At 34.0% G+C, this 16,962-nt stretch overlaps 1 protein-coding gene across 11 annotated transcripts in view; it reads left to right on the top strand.

The window, feature by feature from the left end:
- Window positions 1–16,962, top strand: part of PPP1R12A (protein phosphatase 1 regulatory subunit 12A) — a 152,006-nt gene that overhangs the window by 93,381 nt on the left and 41,663 nt on the right. For 6 of the 11 annotated variants that reach the window (XR_002804704.2, XM_070253894.1, XM_023631513.2 and 3 more), the window contains exons 9-13: window positions 6,619–6,743; window positions 13,247–13,462; window positions 14,722–14,816; window positions 15,645–15,749; window positions 16,630–16,797. Coding sequence is in view for 10 of the 11 variants with exons in the window: in XM_070253894.1 (XP_070109995.1) it covers window positions 6,619–6,743; window positions 13,247–13,462; window positions 14,722–14,816; window positions 15,645–15,749; window positions 16,630–16,797 (709 nt within the window). In the remaining variant the exon portion in view is untranslated. The remainder of the gene's footprint in view (window positions 1–6,618; window positions 6,744–13,246; window positions 13,463–14,721; window positions 14,817–15,644; window positions 15,750–16,629; window positions 16,798–16,962) is intronic. The other 5 variants (XM_070253892.1, XM_070253893.1, XM_023631512.2 and 2 more) reach the window with 2 other exon arrangements.

Raw genomic sequence — 16,962 nt, 5'->3', positions numbered from 1 at the left:
GAGTAGCTTCCATCTCAAGAAACCACTTTGTTTATCCATAAGAATCGACTCTTCATCCCTTAAGGTTTTATCATGAGATTGCAGCAATGCAGTCACATCTTCAGACTGCACTTCTAATTCTAGTTCTCTTGCTGTTTCCACCACATCTGCAGTTACTTCCTCCACTGAAGTCTTGAACCCCTCAAAGTCATCCATGAGGGTTGGAATCAGCTTCTTCCAAACTTTTGTTAATGTTGATATTTTGAACTCTTCCCATGAATGATAGATAGATATTCTTAATGGCATCTAGAATGGTGAATTCTTTCCAGAAAGTTTTCAGTTTACTTTGTCCAGATCCATCAGCGGAAACACTGTCTATGGCAAGCTATAGCCTTACAAAATGTTTTTCTTAAATAATAAGACTTGAAAGTCAGAATAACTCCTTGATCCATGGGCTTCAAAACAAATGCGGTAGCAGGCATGAAAACAACGTTTATCTCATTGTACATCTCCATCAGACCTCTTGGGTAACCAGGTGTATTGTCAATGAACAGTCATATTTTAAAAGGAATCTGTTTTTTCTGAATAGTAGGTCTCAACGGTGGGCTTAAAATATTCGGTAAACCATGTTGTAAACAGATGTGCTGTCATCCAGGCTGTGTTGTTCTGTTGATAGAGCACAGGCAGAGTAGATTTAGCATAATTCTTAAGGGCCCTAGGATTTTCGGAATGGTAAATGAGCATTGGCTTCAACTTGAAGTTGCCAGCTGCATTAGCCTCTGCCAAAATTGTCAGCCTGTCCTTTGAAGCTTTGAAGCCAGGCGCTGACTTCTCTCTAGCTGTGAAAGTCCAAGATGGCATCTTCTTCCAATAGAAGGCTGTTTCATCTACATTGAAAATCTGCTGTTTAGTGTAGCACCTTCCTTAACGATCTTAGCCAGATATTCTGGGTAACTTGCTGCAGCTTCTGCATCAGCACTTGCTGCTTCACCTGCACTTTCATGTTATAGAGATGACTTTTTTCCTTAAACCTCGTGAACCAACCTCTTCTGGCTTCAGACTTTTCTTCTGCAGCTTCCTCCCCTCTCTTAGCCTTCACAGAATTGAAAAGAGTTAGGGCCTTGCTCTGGATTAGGCTTTGGCTTAGGGAATGTTGTGGCAGGTTTGATCAATTCTATTCGGGTCTCTAAAACTTTCTCCATGTCAGCAATAAGGCTGTTTTGCTTTCTTATCATTCATACGTTCACTGGAATAGCACCTTTTATTTTCTTCAAGAACTTTTCCTTTATATTCACAACTTGGCTAATTGGTGCAAGAGGCCGAGCTTTTGGCTCCTCTTGGCTGTCAATATGCCTTCCTCACTAAGCTTAATCATTTCTAGGTTTTGATTTAAACTGATAGATGTGTGACTCTTCCTTTCACTTGAGCACTTAGAGGCCATTATAGGGTTAGTAATTGGCTTAATTTCAATGTTGTGTCTCAGGGAATAGGGAGGCCCAAGGAGAGGGAGAGAGACGGGGGACAGCCTGTCGATGGGGCAGTCAGAACATACACAACATGTATCGATCAAGTTTGCGGTCTTATCTGAGTGTGGTTTGTAACGCCCCCAAAACAGTTACAATAGTATTATCAAAGATCACTGATCACACATCACCATAACAAATATAATAATAGTTAAAAAGTTTGAAATATTGCAAGAATTACCAAATTGTGACACAGAGACACAAAGTGAGCAAATGCTGTTGGAAAAATGGCACCGACAGACTTACTGGACACAGGATTGCCACAGGCCTTCAATTTGTAAAAAATACAATGTCTGCAAAGCACAGTAAAATGAGATGAGCCTGTATTGAGTCATATTTTCAGTCTTCATGGATGCTGCCAAATTGCTTTACAAAGTCAGCTATAACAATTTATATTCTTTTCCTTTTTACTATCAAGGATGTGATTTCTGCAGTTTTTTCCCTCTGGCCCACCTGTTCTTATAGATTTTGTTAATCAAATTGCTTGATTAAGTAGCATTTATTTTCTTATTCTATGTCAGTTAATCACTCAAAACTTCTGAACAGCACAAGATTCCAATATTGCCATCTTTGAGTTGTATAACCTGGCATTTTGACATAAATTTTTCAGAAAAGAATATTCCATTTCCATTAAAATTTTTGATCAGTGAAAGAGTTGCTGTCGTTATCAGGATCAGTTTGGTGGTCATTGGTAAACAGAAATGGAGCCCTAGAATTTCTTGGACTCCCTATAGTTCCTATAGGCATGACAATCATTTTATTTTTACTCAGTCAGCAAAATATTTTCTCTAAGAAAATGTGATAAGGTAAAGTTTATTAAATAAACACATGTGAAGGAACATACTAATAATTCTGTTTCCCATAAAAACAAGGTGATGCTAATAAACAAAAACGGGCTAGCTTTGTTGCCAGGTGATGTTTTGAATTCCTTTATTTTCTTGAAGCTTACTAACCCTACAAGTAAATTATTTTTCAGTGATACACAAAGTTTTTGAAATATGTAAAGAGCTAGATTCTAGTCACTTAGGGTTGAATTTTTTATTTATTACTGTCCCATTGCTGGTTGAGTGAGTTAGCATATCTTTTGCCTTGGTGAGACAGTAATATTGGTACAATTGGAAGCTAGAGCAACAAGTAGTCATTGAATGTTATAATTTATTTGGATAACATGCTAATTAAAATGTTCTAATTATAAAAGCAAATTATAGGAATAATAACATGCAGAGTGTTTAAGAACACAGACTGATTCATACATGTAATTGTATATGTGGGTAATTTATTTTATCTCAGATTTCTCTGTAAAATCAGGACAATAATACCTGCTTTATGTGAATACTATATAACCATTACTTTGTAATAAATGTTAGCTCTGGTATAATAATTGTATAAAATTAAACTCTACTGATTTAAATATGATCAATATACATGCTTTCCTAATATCATCTAGGTTAAATTTGTGCTATTTCCCTTGTTTATTTTACAAAAACTGAAAGATGAAATGATAGCATTGCAATTTAAATTGACTCAGATACTTATGCAAGTATTTAGAGTTATTTTTGTGAAGTTAATCTCCTCTGCATGAGACGTGCCTTGGCCTCCAGTCTGTAGTAAAATATTTTATTGCAAGTCAGACTATCTGCACATGTGTATAAGAAAGCTAGGACTAGCACCTAAATCTCCTAACTCACGTGTCAAGTCTTTTACTAATTATGCAGTAGAATTCAAGAACTGGAAGTCCAGGCATCTCATAGAGATTTCTGAGATTTTGTTACCTAATTTTTTCTTAATTGACCCCTTCTGTACAATTCACTGGTCAATGTTAGGCACTGAGGAGCTATTTAAAGCAAATTAAAAGACTTCAGATTTAGACCAGTCTTGCCACTAACTATCAAGTCTCCTGACCTCTTTTGGTTGAAATTTCCTTGCTTGTAAAATGACAAGAATTGGACTAATTATCTGGATAGTTCTTTAAAATTTTCCATAAATATAAATAAAACTAATTACCATCAAATTGTGTTGTATTTGTCCCTGTTTGGAGTTGAAGCGTAACAGTCACTCTGTTCAGTTTCTCACTGAGCTGACTTTAAATGTTCGTCTGAAGCATTATACAATGATAATTTTGTTCTTCCTGTTGCTAGTGGTCGGTTGTGCCAGGAAAATTTGACTCTATTATCTTAAGAACTAATCCATGTAAATGTTGTGTGGTTCCTTCTCTCTCACTCTTTTAATATCAACAAGGCTTTATCATACTTTATTTGGCAAGCTTGAGAAAGCAGCCATTTCCCTGTAGAGCTACAGCTTGATTTGGCAATTTCTAAACTTACTTTTTTCTTCTTCTTGTAAGGCTCTTTTCTTGGAAAACCGACTGATGTAAAGTAACTACTCTGTTGAATTTTCTTTGGTAAATTATTTACCAAGCCACTTTTGGTTTTTGGTTTTTGTTTTTTTGCTGAGGAGAATTAGCCCTGAGCTAACATCTTTGCCAATCTTCTTTTTTGCTTGAGGAAAATTGGCCCTGAGTTAACATCTTTGATAGTCTTCTACCACTTTATATGTGGGATACCTCCACAGCATGGCTGACGAGTGATGTATGTCCACACCCGAGATCTGAACCTGTGAACGGGGGCCACCAAAATGAAGCATACTGAACTTTAACCACTACACCATGGGGCCAGCCCCCCAAAGCGGTTTTCTATCAAGTATCTTTCTCATTAATCAGATGAAAACAGGAACTCAACCAAAAGTTTTAATTTCCTTCCAGATGATCTATAAATTTGAGAGGTAGTTGAGGGAATGAAAAAAGGGAAGCATAGTTTTGTTTTTAGGGTTTTTTCCCCCTCTAGGCCTTGAAATTTTTTTTATTTATTTAAATCAAATGGAAAGAAGAGCTTCAACTATATTGATAATATTTACTTAAGTTGGATGGTAGACACCTGGCATTTGTTTCATTATTATTCTTATAACTAACATAAATGTTTACAATGTGCATATACCTTCTTTGGTGTGTAGATTTCATGAATATAAAACAAATTTCTAAACCAAGAGAAAATAGGGGAAGAAGGAGAAAAAATGAAAAAGAAGTATATTGAGTTTTATCTTGTTTATTATTTATTTCTTCCACTAGACTGTAAACTCTGTGCAGTTAAGGTATTTTGTCTTTTCATTGACTGATAGATATATTACCAGTACCTGGGACAGTGCTTAAAGTATGGAGACACTTAATAAATATTTGTTGAATTACTGTCTCCAGTTAGGTGGATTGTTTCCCAGGAAGACGGTCTAATTTGGTTATGCATAATTTGTAATTAACTGTGCTGAATAGGCTTAGCTTCTGTAAATGAAAAGAAGTATTGTTTAACAATGAGAATAAAGTTTATTATGCTAAGTTTAGTTCATTCAGTTTATTTGAAAAGCTAAGGTTATAGAGACTTTTATTATTTATTTATTTATTTATCTTAAAGGAAGATTGTCCCTGAGCTAACATCTGTTGCCAGTCTTCCTCTTTTTTTGTTTTTTCCTCCCCGAAGCCTCAGTACATAGTTGTGTATCCAATTTGTAAGTCCTTCTAGTTCTTCTATGTGCAAAGCCACCATAGCATGGCTTAATGAGCGGTGTGTAGGTCTGTGCACAGGATTCAAATGGGTTAACTCTGGGCCCCCAAAGCAGAGCATGCAAACTTAACCACTATGCCACTGGGCCGGTCCCTATGGTGATCTTTAAATGTGCCAGTTTGACCTTGTCCTTTGGTATAGTTTGAGATATTTTGTTTTTCACCCTATTAACATCTTATGGATTTTTCTTAGACATACATAGAACTCAGTGAGTTGCAAATCCAGAGTTGCTGGTGGGAAGTTTATATTTGTCCTATAGATAAGAATATTTTAATATTGTACTTAATAAAGTGTAACAGCATACAGTAATGATAAGTTAAGTGGAAGATTCCTTTGGAAAACTGATCTAAAGGAGTGAGAGAAAAATAGTATAATGAACATAAGTATCTCATAGGGCTTTAAAGCACAATACTTCTTCCCAAAAGTATAGAAGGATATGTATCCTACTCCATTTTTAAATCAAGGGAATACTTTAAAACCAGATAGAATGATGTTTGACCATTTGGAAAGTAAACTTTTCTATCCCATTTATAAATTACGGTGAATTTAAAGATTTAAGTTTATATATGACTGTTTTGCTAAAAGCCAATCTGATTTATATATTCAAACACAGTCTTTGAATTTTTTCTAGCATCAGATTGATTTTTAAAAAATATTTTCAGAAGTCTCTTTCTGAGTGATTCATTACTAGTTGGAAATTGTCTTGATATGTTGTAGAAAGAGATTTAGCCTAATTCAGCTGATACCATGCCCATTTTAACTTTAGACTTTTTAGGGGTGAGAAGACGTGCCCTTTGTGACATTTAAGCATACTGTTTGACAGGAATATAAGCTGATTATTGACAAAAAGCACTTTTACATTTCTTGGAAAAAAGAGGAGCTATCAGTTTCAGATAAGCAATTAAGTTGTGTATCTATTAGAAAATTTCATAGCTCTTATAATTTTTTTAGTTACGTTGTAGGCATGCATTCAAGTTTTAAATATTAATTTATATTTTTTTTAATTTCCATAGTGTTAAAAGTACAAAAAGCAGATTTTATTTGTGCTGCTTGTTCTTAGAAGCTTTGTTGCGTGTCTTCATGTTATCTTGTTTACTTCAGCATACATATTGAGACATTTCTAGAAACTCCCTGAAAAATTCACTTGTTAGGGGCCGGCCCCATGGCGGAGTGGTTAAGTTCACTTGCTCCACTGTGGCGGCCCAGGGTTTTGCTAGTTCAGATCCTGGGCAAGGACATGGCACTACTCATCAGGCCATGTTGAGGCAGCGTCCCACATGCCACAACTAGAAGGACCTGCAACTAAGATATACAACTATGTACTGGGGGGATTTGGGGAGATAAAGCAGGAAAAAAAAATTCACTTATTAAAAGGGATAATAGTGGGAAAAGACTTTGAACTAACAAAACCTGAAACAAAAATAGAATATAAAATACTGTTTGCCCAGCCATTGAAACCAAATTCATATAGACTCTTGACTGTTAATGTCCTTCTTTTAAAACAGATAAGACAAAACCCATGGCTTCTGTAACTAATGCCAATACTTCTAGTACACAAGCAGCTCCTGTGGCTGTTACAACACCTACTGTGTCATCGGGTCAGGCAACACCTACTTCACCTATTAAAAAGGTAAGCCAAAATAAATATGTTTGCTAAAAGTACATGTATTTTGTTCAGGTACTGTTTGGACTAAAGCATTAAGGCAATTCTAAATTTTTATAGTTTATTCCAAAAATATTTAAGGTTTTAGAATAAGAATATATTTTTCTTTCTTTACTTTGAGATTTCCTCTGAACCATATTATATTCTTTTTTAAATATCTTTTGCAATTGATATTTCAGTTGGTAATAAAAATAAATGATAGAAAGATAAAAAACTTTATATGAAAACTAACGATCGTGGTAGTTTTTATTTCTGTTGAACTTTTGAGAAACACGTTTGTATCCTTTGTCTCTTAAAGTAAAGATGCATTTTGATAATTTCTCGTGTATAAGTTAAACACAAAAAGTAGTATCACAAATCAGTGAGAGAACTAGAATTTACATTTTCTAACTCAATTCAGAGCAGCAGGCATGCAAATGTTGTATGCCAGTAAGCATATCTCTGATGTCGGACAGACCAGAGACCAACCCCTGACCCTGCTTCTTGTTAGTTGTTACGACCTTGAGTGAGTTACTGTCTTCCTTATCTGTTAAAAAAAAAAAAAGACAAAATAAAAACAATAAACAAAGAGAAAGTTAACGTTGTAAGCGTTGGTTGAGAGAGATCCTGGCTAGTGACTAAGTGCTCCCAAAAATATTAGTTTCGTTTCTTCCTCTTCTCCCTTATTCTGTTCTCCATTTGTTCTCCGTCCTTCTTGCTTCCTTTTCTCCACCAAACAGTGCTTTCCGGCTAGTGCGTTGATCTTTTTAAAGACTTTCCTTTTTCCTGCTTCCCCAGAACCTGTACTTCTTTTAACCCAAATTAACGATGAAGAGTTTTGTTTTTTTTACCTACTGGTCTCTTTTTAAGGGCTCCTCCCCATCGGCCCTTACTTATCTTTAATGAGCATACTCATTTCCTTCTCTACATGCATGTACTCACTTTTTTTTTTTTTTTGCAGAACCATTTAAAAATTGATTGCCATCAGTATAATACTTTACCTCTAAATAGTTGAATATGTATCTCCTAAGTGCAAAGGCATTATCCTTCCTTCCCACACTAAACTTAGGAAATTTCACTTGGATATAATACTATTATCTCTGTTCACTAATATACATACATACTCAAGATGTTCCCAGGTGTCCTCTTAGTAATATCTTTTTAGTTGTTGGTTTTTCCAAATCAAGGATCCACTCACAGATTGCACATTGTATTTAGTTGTCATGTCTCTGCCTTTGGACTTCTTACTTTGTTGCTTGTCTGACATTATTTGGTTTGCATGGGTTTGAGGACTGATTTTAAATCCCCACAGCGTTTCTGTCATGTTGTTAGTCTTGCCAATCTTTGAATTTGGCTCCAGGTGGTCAAAATGTTAATTTTTTTAAGTTATAAACTAGAAAATTTTTTAAAAATGCATACTGTTAGTAATAAACCTCTTCTAAAACACTTCCTAAAGAAAACAATAATATGAAATCTTTGTGACAGAAATATATAGATTTCACTGGTACAGTTTGAGTAGCAGGAAGCTGTATGAATGAGTTATCTTTCTGTATTCTAGAACTGAGAGCTTCTTGAATTCATTTAGAACTCATGTTCATATGATCATAATTATATATGCTTTATAGTGAAATTCTCCAGAAGTAGTCTGTCTGCAGAATTTTTAAGATGATTATCTTGCCATAATTGGTGTCACCATCAGCTGCTTTAAAGTGTCATTTAATTCTAGAACCCCTATATACTTCTTCAATGAATACTAAACTTTAGCTCTTTTGATTTATTATCTGTTAAAACTACGGGATTATCAAAAGCTCCACCCCCCTGGAATATGTGGCCAAGAAACTGCCTCTCATTCTTTTGATTGTTTAGCTAAGCAATCTCTTTCCTACCATACTCACATAATTAAAATAGACTTTTTATGATCAACTATATCTTTATCAAGCATAACCCCAGATTTATGACATTTTACGCCAACTGCCCTAACTGAAAGCAGATACTTAATAGCTCTGTTAGTGGGCTCGTAACTTCTTTGCTGTAAAAATTCTTATTCAGAATTACTTCTGATTCTATAATTGATCTAATGACAACTATCTGCTTCTGTAATTTGCATGTTTAAAAACTGTTTTATTCTCAATTTCAAGCATCATAACTTACTTTGAAGATTATATTGTTTCACTCTTTGTTCTTAAGGTTTTGTAGCCAAATTTTATTCACAGCAATAAAGTCATAGTGTACAAAAATTTTGAAGTATATTTTAATAAATGGCAAAATTTTCTTATCAGTATTGTGTGACTTTTAAAGCCTCTTATTATGTTCAATGTTACTTTTTTCACTTTAATTTAGCATTTTAGTGTTTCTTAAGTTTGTTTCAAGATGGGTTTTTTTGTAGCTCAGAGACCTAACAGATACAGATTTCCTTAGATGAATTGTTAATTTGTAAGTGCATCTTAAAAGATTTTGCAATTAAGAGTTCTATTTTTAGATTCTCACTCACTACTCTGCTTCTAATATTTAGATAAAGGTATCTTAAGTTCTATAGCTTCCTCCACCAGTGCATAAACTATATATAAATAAATACATACACTCACTCACAGCAAGGAATAGATCACAAAACAGGAAGCTCTAAAATAGTGTTAAATATCACTTATATTCTGTAATAATACAGGGTAACTGAAGAGAAACATAGATGTATTCGCTTTAAATGATCTTCCCTTAAGGTCTTAACTCTTCAGCTAAAATTAAAGAACTTTTTCGGTAGCAATGAGATCAGGCCTATTATTTGTGGAGATATTATCTATAAAACCATAAGTTTGATTTTATGATTTTAAATTTTAACTAAGTTCATAACTCTCTCTAGTTAAAATAAATGTTAGGATTTCTGGAAAAAATTACCTATCTGCTGTGTACACATAAATTCCAATAAGTGTAAACTATATTTTCTTCACTAGATGGTAGGAATTCTGAATTTTCTTGGAATTAAATGCTTTGGTTAATTAAATCTGGTTATTAAGCATAATAATAATTTAATAAAAGACTACTATGTGCTGTGAGTATAGAAGTATGCAACTAAAAGTGTACAGTTGTAGAATGATGGTTAAGAAACAGAGGAAATCACATTTGATTTGAGCAGTAGAATGAGAACATTTCAGCTAGATCTTGAAGAATAAGTAGGTAGTATTTCAACTAACAGAGAAGGAATGATTGTACACTTTGTTGAAAGGGAGAGAAGAGAAACAATGTAAGCAAAATAGGGATAATGTGGAGTATTTTATAGGAAAAATGAGTTACCTAGTTGATTGATTTATAGGGTACAGATGCAATGTAAAACAGGAAAAGTAGAGCCAAATTATGAAATGTTTTCATTTCTGTGGTAACATTTTTAGAATTTGATAGATAGTAGAGAATCATAGAAGGTGTTGAACAAGGCCATGAGAGAATTATTCTTTGTAGAATATTATTCTGATAGCAATGTACAGGGATGTTTGAAGGTGAGAGGCTGATCGAGAGAAGATTTACTAGAAAAGTCATTGAAGTTGCCCAGGATGGTAAGAATATAAACTTAGAGATGTGGCAGTGGCCTTATAAAAGAGAGGAGGAGATTTAGAGACTTGGCACCCAATTTATAGATGGAGGAAGAGGACAGAGAAGATGTCTAACATGACTGAAGTTTCAGACACAGGAGATTGAAGAGATTATTGGTGCCATTAACAGAAATAGGGAACTGAGAAAGAATTAGTTTGGAAATAAAGGTATTCGATTTTAGACATGTTGAGTTCCAGGTTCCAATTATAATTTTAGATAGTGCCTTCTACAGGTAAATAGAAATTCAGCCCTGTGAATTTAGGAGTCATTCTGAGCTGGAGAATAACAGATTTCAGAATAAACTGAATACTGTTAATATTTAGCCTGAGGAAATAGAGAAGATCCTACTCCCAACCCTCAGGAGAAGAAAGTAGAAAGAGAACATGGGAGATCTGAGAATAGACTCTTGGAGTGCTTATGTTGCCGAGCTATGAGAAGGAAAGCCACTAACAAGAACAAGAAGACCAAGAAAGAGGGTGGTGAGAAGAGTAGGAATGTCTAAATACTGTCCTGTTATAAAAGCCAAAAAAAAGAGTTTCAGGGAGTAGGTATAATTGAGTATTTCGGAGAGGTTCATTTACACACCAAGTAAAATTGAAAGGTGCTTTTAAACATATAAACCAGTACTTAAATCCAAATTCATGTTAGGCAGAGTGGAGGTATGTTGGTCGTTACAGTGCAACAAATGTCCCTTTGGAAATTGATAATACTGCCTCATTTTTCTCAACTCTAAAATAACAGTAATAATAGTATTTCATTAGGTGCTTGTAAAGAATAAATTAGATAACCCATGTGAAGCACCTAGAGTGTGACATGAGTAAACACTTGGTAAATGTTCGCTTCTGCTGCAATGTTCAGTAATTGTTATCTGCTATTTGACTGTTTTATCATGGAGAAACATCATTTATTTCTGCTTTGGGGGATATTCTAGGGCTGGGATTGGCAAACCGTGGTGTCTGGCCCAAAGCTGGCCTTCTACCTGTTTTTGTACAGCCCACAAGTTAGAATGGTTTTAATATTTTTAAACGGTTGGGGGAAAAAATGGAAAGGAAAAGAATATTTTGTGACACAAATTCAAATTTCAGTGTCCCTAAATAAAGTTTTGTTGGAACATAGCCATGTTCATTCATTTAGGTATTACTGTGGCTGCTTTTGTGCTACAGCAGTGTAGATAAGTAGTTACAACAGAGACTCTATAGTCTGCAAAGCGTAAAACTTACAATCTGGCCCTTTACAGAAAAACTTTGCCAACCCCTGTTCTAGAGTACTGTGACTTTAAACTCAGAAATCAATAAACAGTCATCTCAATGCCTATCATATTGCATGAAATATTACAGAGGTGTTCCTGAAATTTTCTGTCAGTGGAGTTTTTTTCACAGTGCCACTGACCAAAAGAAATACCTCTTTGTTTCATTTATTATTCATTATTAGGTGCAAATAAGTTAATAATGGCAGTTTGTGCAGTGTCCAACAGATGTCACTGTGCGTCTCTCAGAACTTTAAAATATCCTACAACACCCCTGAGAATTTGTTCTGACCCCCTGGAATGCCTCAGTGCACAGTGGGAACTGAGGAATGCTGTCTATCATGTCTTTGTTTTCGACTCTATTGATAGGAATTAATTACTAGAAGTACCAGAGGTATCTTATAACCATTTTGTCCATGAAGTAGCTCTCCAACATCATGAGTACTTTAAACTGCTCATTACAACAAACTTTGGCAGTAAATATGAAAGAAAGGATTTTTTTAAATTACCCATATCCTATGCTCAAAGCAACTAGTTAGTTGCTATATTTGTCTGTGTATATTTAAGTATTGTTGAATATTTAAACTCTGTAAGTGACGTTGATGAAGTGAGCTAAAGATAACAGATGTTTCGTTTTTAGGGCTGTTGGAAAGCCCTGAAAATGAAATAAATATATGCACCAAAAAAAAATAGTTTTTAGTTGAAATGTTTAGATTAATGTTTGGTGGAAATATCAAACAGTAAATTTAAGGCTATAAAATTAAAAATATTACTGAATTAAATACTATAATTAGAAAATATATAGTATTCTTTCTTTATTGATTATGCTGGATTTAAAAATTTCTACCCCAAGTATATAAATGAGTAAAAACAAAATTAAAGTGCAGTAGTTTGTTCATTCACATATTGTAATATTATCTGCTGTATGTGCCTTTAACTGCTTTAGAAGATTCTCTGCTAGATTCGTTCAGATTATCTCAGGCTAAAACTGAAACTTGTTCACAGTGACTTTTAAAGTTTGGATTATTACCCAGTTATTGGGTTTCAATTTATTATAAAATTCTTTTAAAAAGAAAAAAGTGTGTTTTGCTCATAACCTCCTTTTCTGTTTTCATGCTTTCAGTCTTTCTCTCTTTACCTGTCTTATTTTAATTGGCTTTAGTCTGATTTCATTGCTCCTATCATGCCTGTGGTGGAATCAGTAGATCCTGCATCATGGAGGCAGGGCTTGCGCAAAACTGGCATTGTTCTTGTGCCCAATAAGGGTGAAAAATCTATGGTGAGGCATTTCTATGTGCAAGGATTTATATTAGGTTACAACATAACAAGTTTAATATGAAGATTGGTTCCAAAGATGCATGATTTTAAGTCCTTATGCTGTGCTCATTTTTGTTCTCTATATTTGCATCATAATTTTTCTGTGTGATATAAAGTGTGGAGTGTGTTTTCTTAAATCTAACTTCTACAGAGATAGTTGATTCCTTTTTCAGTTTTAGATCTTTACATTTTTGACTAAGACATTAACCTACTTAGTAAAAGTATTTCTCTTGAAACTATTAACTGTGAGTTCAGACATGTTATCTAAAAGTTGTTTCCGGCTTAAGGACTGATCCGTCTTGATAATTCTTTTTTTCTTTTCCTTAAAAATAAAATAAAATAAAAACAGTTTCCAACCTCAGCTACAAAAGTTTCTCCCAAAGAAGAAGAGAGAAAAGACGAGTCTCCTGCATCTTGGAGGTTAGGACTTAGAAAGACAGGCAGTTACGGTGCACTTGCAGAAATCACAGCGTCTAAAGAGGCTCAGAAAGAAAAAGACACTGCAGGTGTTATGCGTTCAGCTTCAAGTCCCAGACTTTCCTCCTCTTTGGATAATAAAGAAAAGGTAATCTATTTCTCAATCTGGTTTCTTTAAAAACTCTAATAGTTTGTTTCTCAGGAACATCAAATCCGATGGGTTTTCTACTATGTATCATTAGATCTGTGTATCAACTTAATTCACCTGACTTAATGAATTATTCACTAATACAAATCTACCTACTGTAAAGAAATATCTAGATAGAATTATACGTATTGGAAAATCAGATGTATTCGCTCAAAACATAAATTATGAGATTATACTCAATTAAAGGAATCTTTTATCCTAGTTGAAATTTACAATAAAATATATAAGAAACAAGTTTATTTTATTTATTAAGAAAGTTTTTTGACATTTAGGAACACATTTATTCTAGAATGAGAGTATACTCATAGGTTGCATTTATTCGGTATCTGCAGTTTCTTTACCTGCTTTTTCATCTGATGCATCACGAGCAATTTCATCTTAATGAGTGGTTTTAATAACTATATTTTGAAAGGTAGTATTAAATTGCATCAAATAGAATGCACACAGTTCATGCAATGCTATTTTATATAGTTGCATTTCAGTGCTTGGACTTTTTTTCCTCTGCAATTTTCTTCCTTTATTTAAGAGTGTTTCCTTGTATCAGAAATTCATTTCCTTTGGTCAGAAAGGGAATTTCTCATCAAGTAATTTTAATATTTTTTATTTTGTATAAATTTATTGCCCAATTGTTTTCCAAGTACTTGATGCCAATATAGCAGGCAATATAGTGGGAATGTATCAGATGCCATGTCACAACAGTCTCAGCCAGATTTAGATAAATATAATTTAAATAATTTATGTTTTGAATATTTTAATGTTATATTTTAAAGCATAGAATGTCAAGGTAGTAAATAGTTTGTATAACATAAATGTTGGGACTTATATGTGAGACCTTATTTCTCTAGAAGAAATGAGGATATTTTACCTTATGGTACTATATTACTTTAAGTAATCTATTATAGAAGTTTTAGAAAAAGTCATTGAAATGTGGGAGAATTTTTCTTCCTTTCTTCTGTTAAATATTATCTAATTCTAGATTAAAGGACAAAGAAAAGAAAATTAGTTTGAACAGGCTATCCTTTAGTGCTTATGTTAAAGATATCAATTTCAGAGTTTAGCTAGGAACTATGGAAATACTATAAAGTAAACTGTGATGGGTGTGTAATTACAAATCGTTGAATACTCTTTGCTTAATACTTCCACAGCTCCTATAATCATCACACAGATTGATTTTTAGTCTTTTTTTTCCTGTTGTGTAGGAGAAAGATAGTAAGGGAACTAGGCTTGCGTATGTTGCACCTACAATACCCAGACGACTAGCCAGTACATCTGACATCGAAGAGAAAGAAAACAGGTAAATTCATTATGATTTGCTTTTATGTTCTTACTGTAAAATCTTTACTATCTAGCATGAGAATTCAAACATGAGCATTGTAATTGTGTGGGATATGGATCGCGGGAAGAGACAAAGGGTATTCCTGATGGAACTCCAAATGCGTGGTCCTGAGGAGGTGCAGGCTTGGTATGTTCATGAAATAGAAAAAAAGAAAAAGGCATTGTGGTCAGAAGACAGTGAGGGGATGATGGTGGCAGATGAAGTCACAAACTAGTACATGCTCTCTAAATGTTTGGAACGTATAGAAAAGGAGAAAGAAGAGGGAAGAAAAAGTCCTTAATCACTGTCAACATTTTAGTTTGTTTCTTACTAATTTTCAGCACATGGTGTGTGAGAACTTTTTAATATAGTTATAGTCATGGTATAATAATCCAGTTTTCTGTCTTGACTTATTTTTCACCTAACATCTCACATGTAGTCTTAGATGTTAATATATGTTTTCCATAAACATTGTTTTTCATTAATATATAATGATCCATAGAATAGATCTGCTGAGGTTAAAGTAACCATTTACCCTCCCCGAACTGTGAACATTTAAGTTGTCTAATATTTGTGATCATAAATAAAACTTCTGTGAACATCTCAATTTTCTCCCCATAATTAAGATTATACCTTAGGGATAGAATCTTAGAACTGGAATTACTTTCATTTCTTAATAAATATTCCAAAGTGTTTTCCCAAGGGATTTTACTAATTTCTGCTTCTACCAATGTTTATTAATATACCGTTTTCTTAACCCTATTTTACAATTACCTACCAGAAATCTGAAGCATATTCTTTTCACAGAGACTCTTCAAGTTTGCGAATAAGTAGTTCGTATACAAGAAGAAAATGGGAAGATGATCTCAAAAAAAATAGCTCAATTAATGAAGGATCAACTTATCATAAAAGGTAATAATGTAATTCTTAAGTAACTTTTCTGTATTCTTTTATAAAAATATGAGGCAATTTGGAGCCCTCAATTTAATATCATATAAGAAAATACATCCTTTTATTAAATATATCTTTTGTTGTTTAAAGCTTCATCTAAGACATAGAACATCTATTTAAATATGGGTGAAAATTTGCTCCTACTTATGCCTTTCTATTACACTATGTAATTAAATTTGATATTTTATGAAGTATCTTTTAGATTGTAGCGTATTAAAGAAGAACTCATATAATTGCTGAGAGCAGTTGAACTAGATCAGTGTCTTAATTGATCTGGTCATCGTTTGGTGACCTAGAAAATTTCCACCTGTCTCAGACCTCAGAGCTATGGAAATACCTTGAATTAGAATGTTGGTAATAGCACATGGGAGAGGGAAAAAAACCTATAAATTGTTTCTCTGCTAAAGGCAACCAAAAAGAAGAGTAAAAGATGAACAAGTATAATGTAAGTATGGGTCACTCCTAGGAATGTGACTCATTGCTGAAACAGTTTTCTTCAAAAATATCAGTCTTAACTTTCCCTGAGTAAAGCCAAAGCAAAGTGTTTTCCTCAGACCCAGGCTGGCATGACACTTCCAGAAATGTGAAAGATCAGATCAGATCATCATTCATTCTTGTTGAGTGAGGAGGGGAGGCAATAAAGTGATACACTACCAAATTAGTGAAATCATCTAGACTCTAGCAAGTTGTAGATGCAACTCTTGGTGCTGGAGCCGGTGGTATATTTAGGAACACAATTTTTTAGATTTTTCCTACCCTTGTGAATCTGTGTAATGTATAGACTTTAACTATAGAGTACACATACGAACACATCCTATATAGATATGACTCTTTCCTTTAGTTGCTCCTTCGGTAGAAGACATAATGATTTGATTAGTTCTAGTGTTCCAAGCACCACATCAACACCAACAGTTACCTCTGCAGCTGGGCTTCAGAAAAGCCTGCTTTCCAGCACAAGCACTACTACAAAGATTACAACGGGTTCTTCCTCAGCAGGCACACAAAGCAGGTGAGTCACAGATACATTTTGTGTTCAGGCCTACTGTGTGCTTATGTATGTGCATGCATTTTTGTTTAGAAGATTGTGGGGCTCTGGATTTTTTCATTTACCTTGTTAAAATTATCTGCAAGCAAAAATTGGTTCCCAAAAGAGGCAATTATGCATGTCTGGGGA

This window comes from Equus caballus, chromosome 28 (genome assembly GCF_041296265.1).
Source record: "Equus caballus isolate H_3958 breed thoroughbred chromosome 28, TB-T2T, whole genome shotgun sequence".
In the NCBI taxonomy this organism is placed as follows: domain Eukaryota; kingdom Metazoa; phylum Chordata; class Mammalia; order Perissodactyla; family Equidae; genus Equus; species Equus caballus.
The sequence above is the reverse complement of the archived record's forward strand: the minus strand, read 5'-3'. Positions and strand labels throughout refer to the sequence as shown.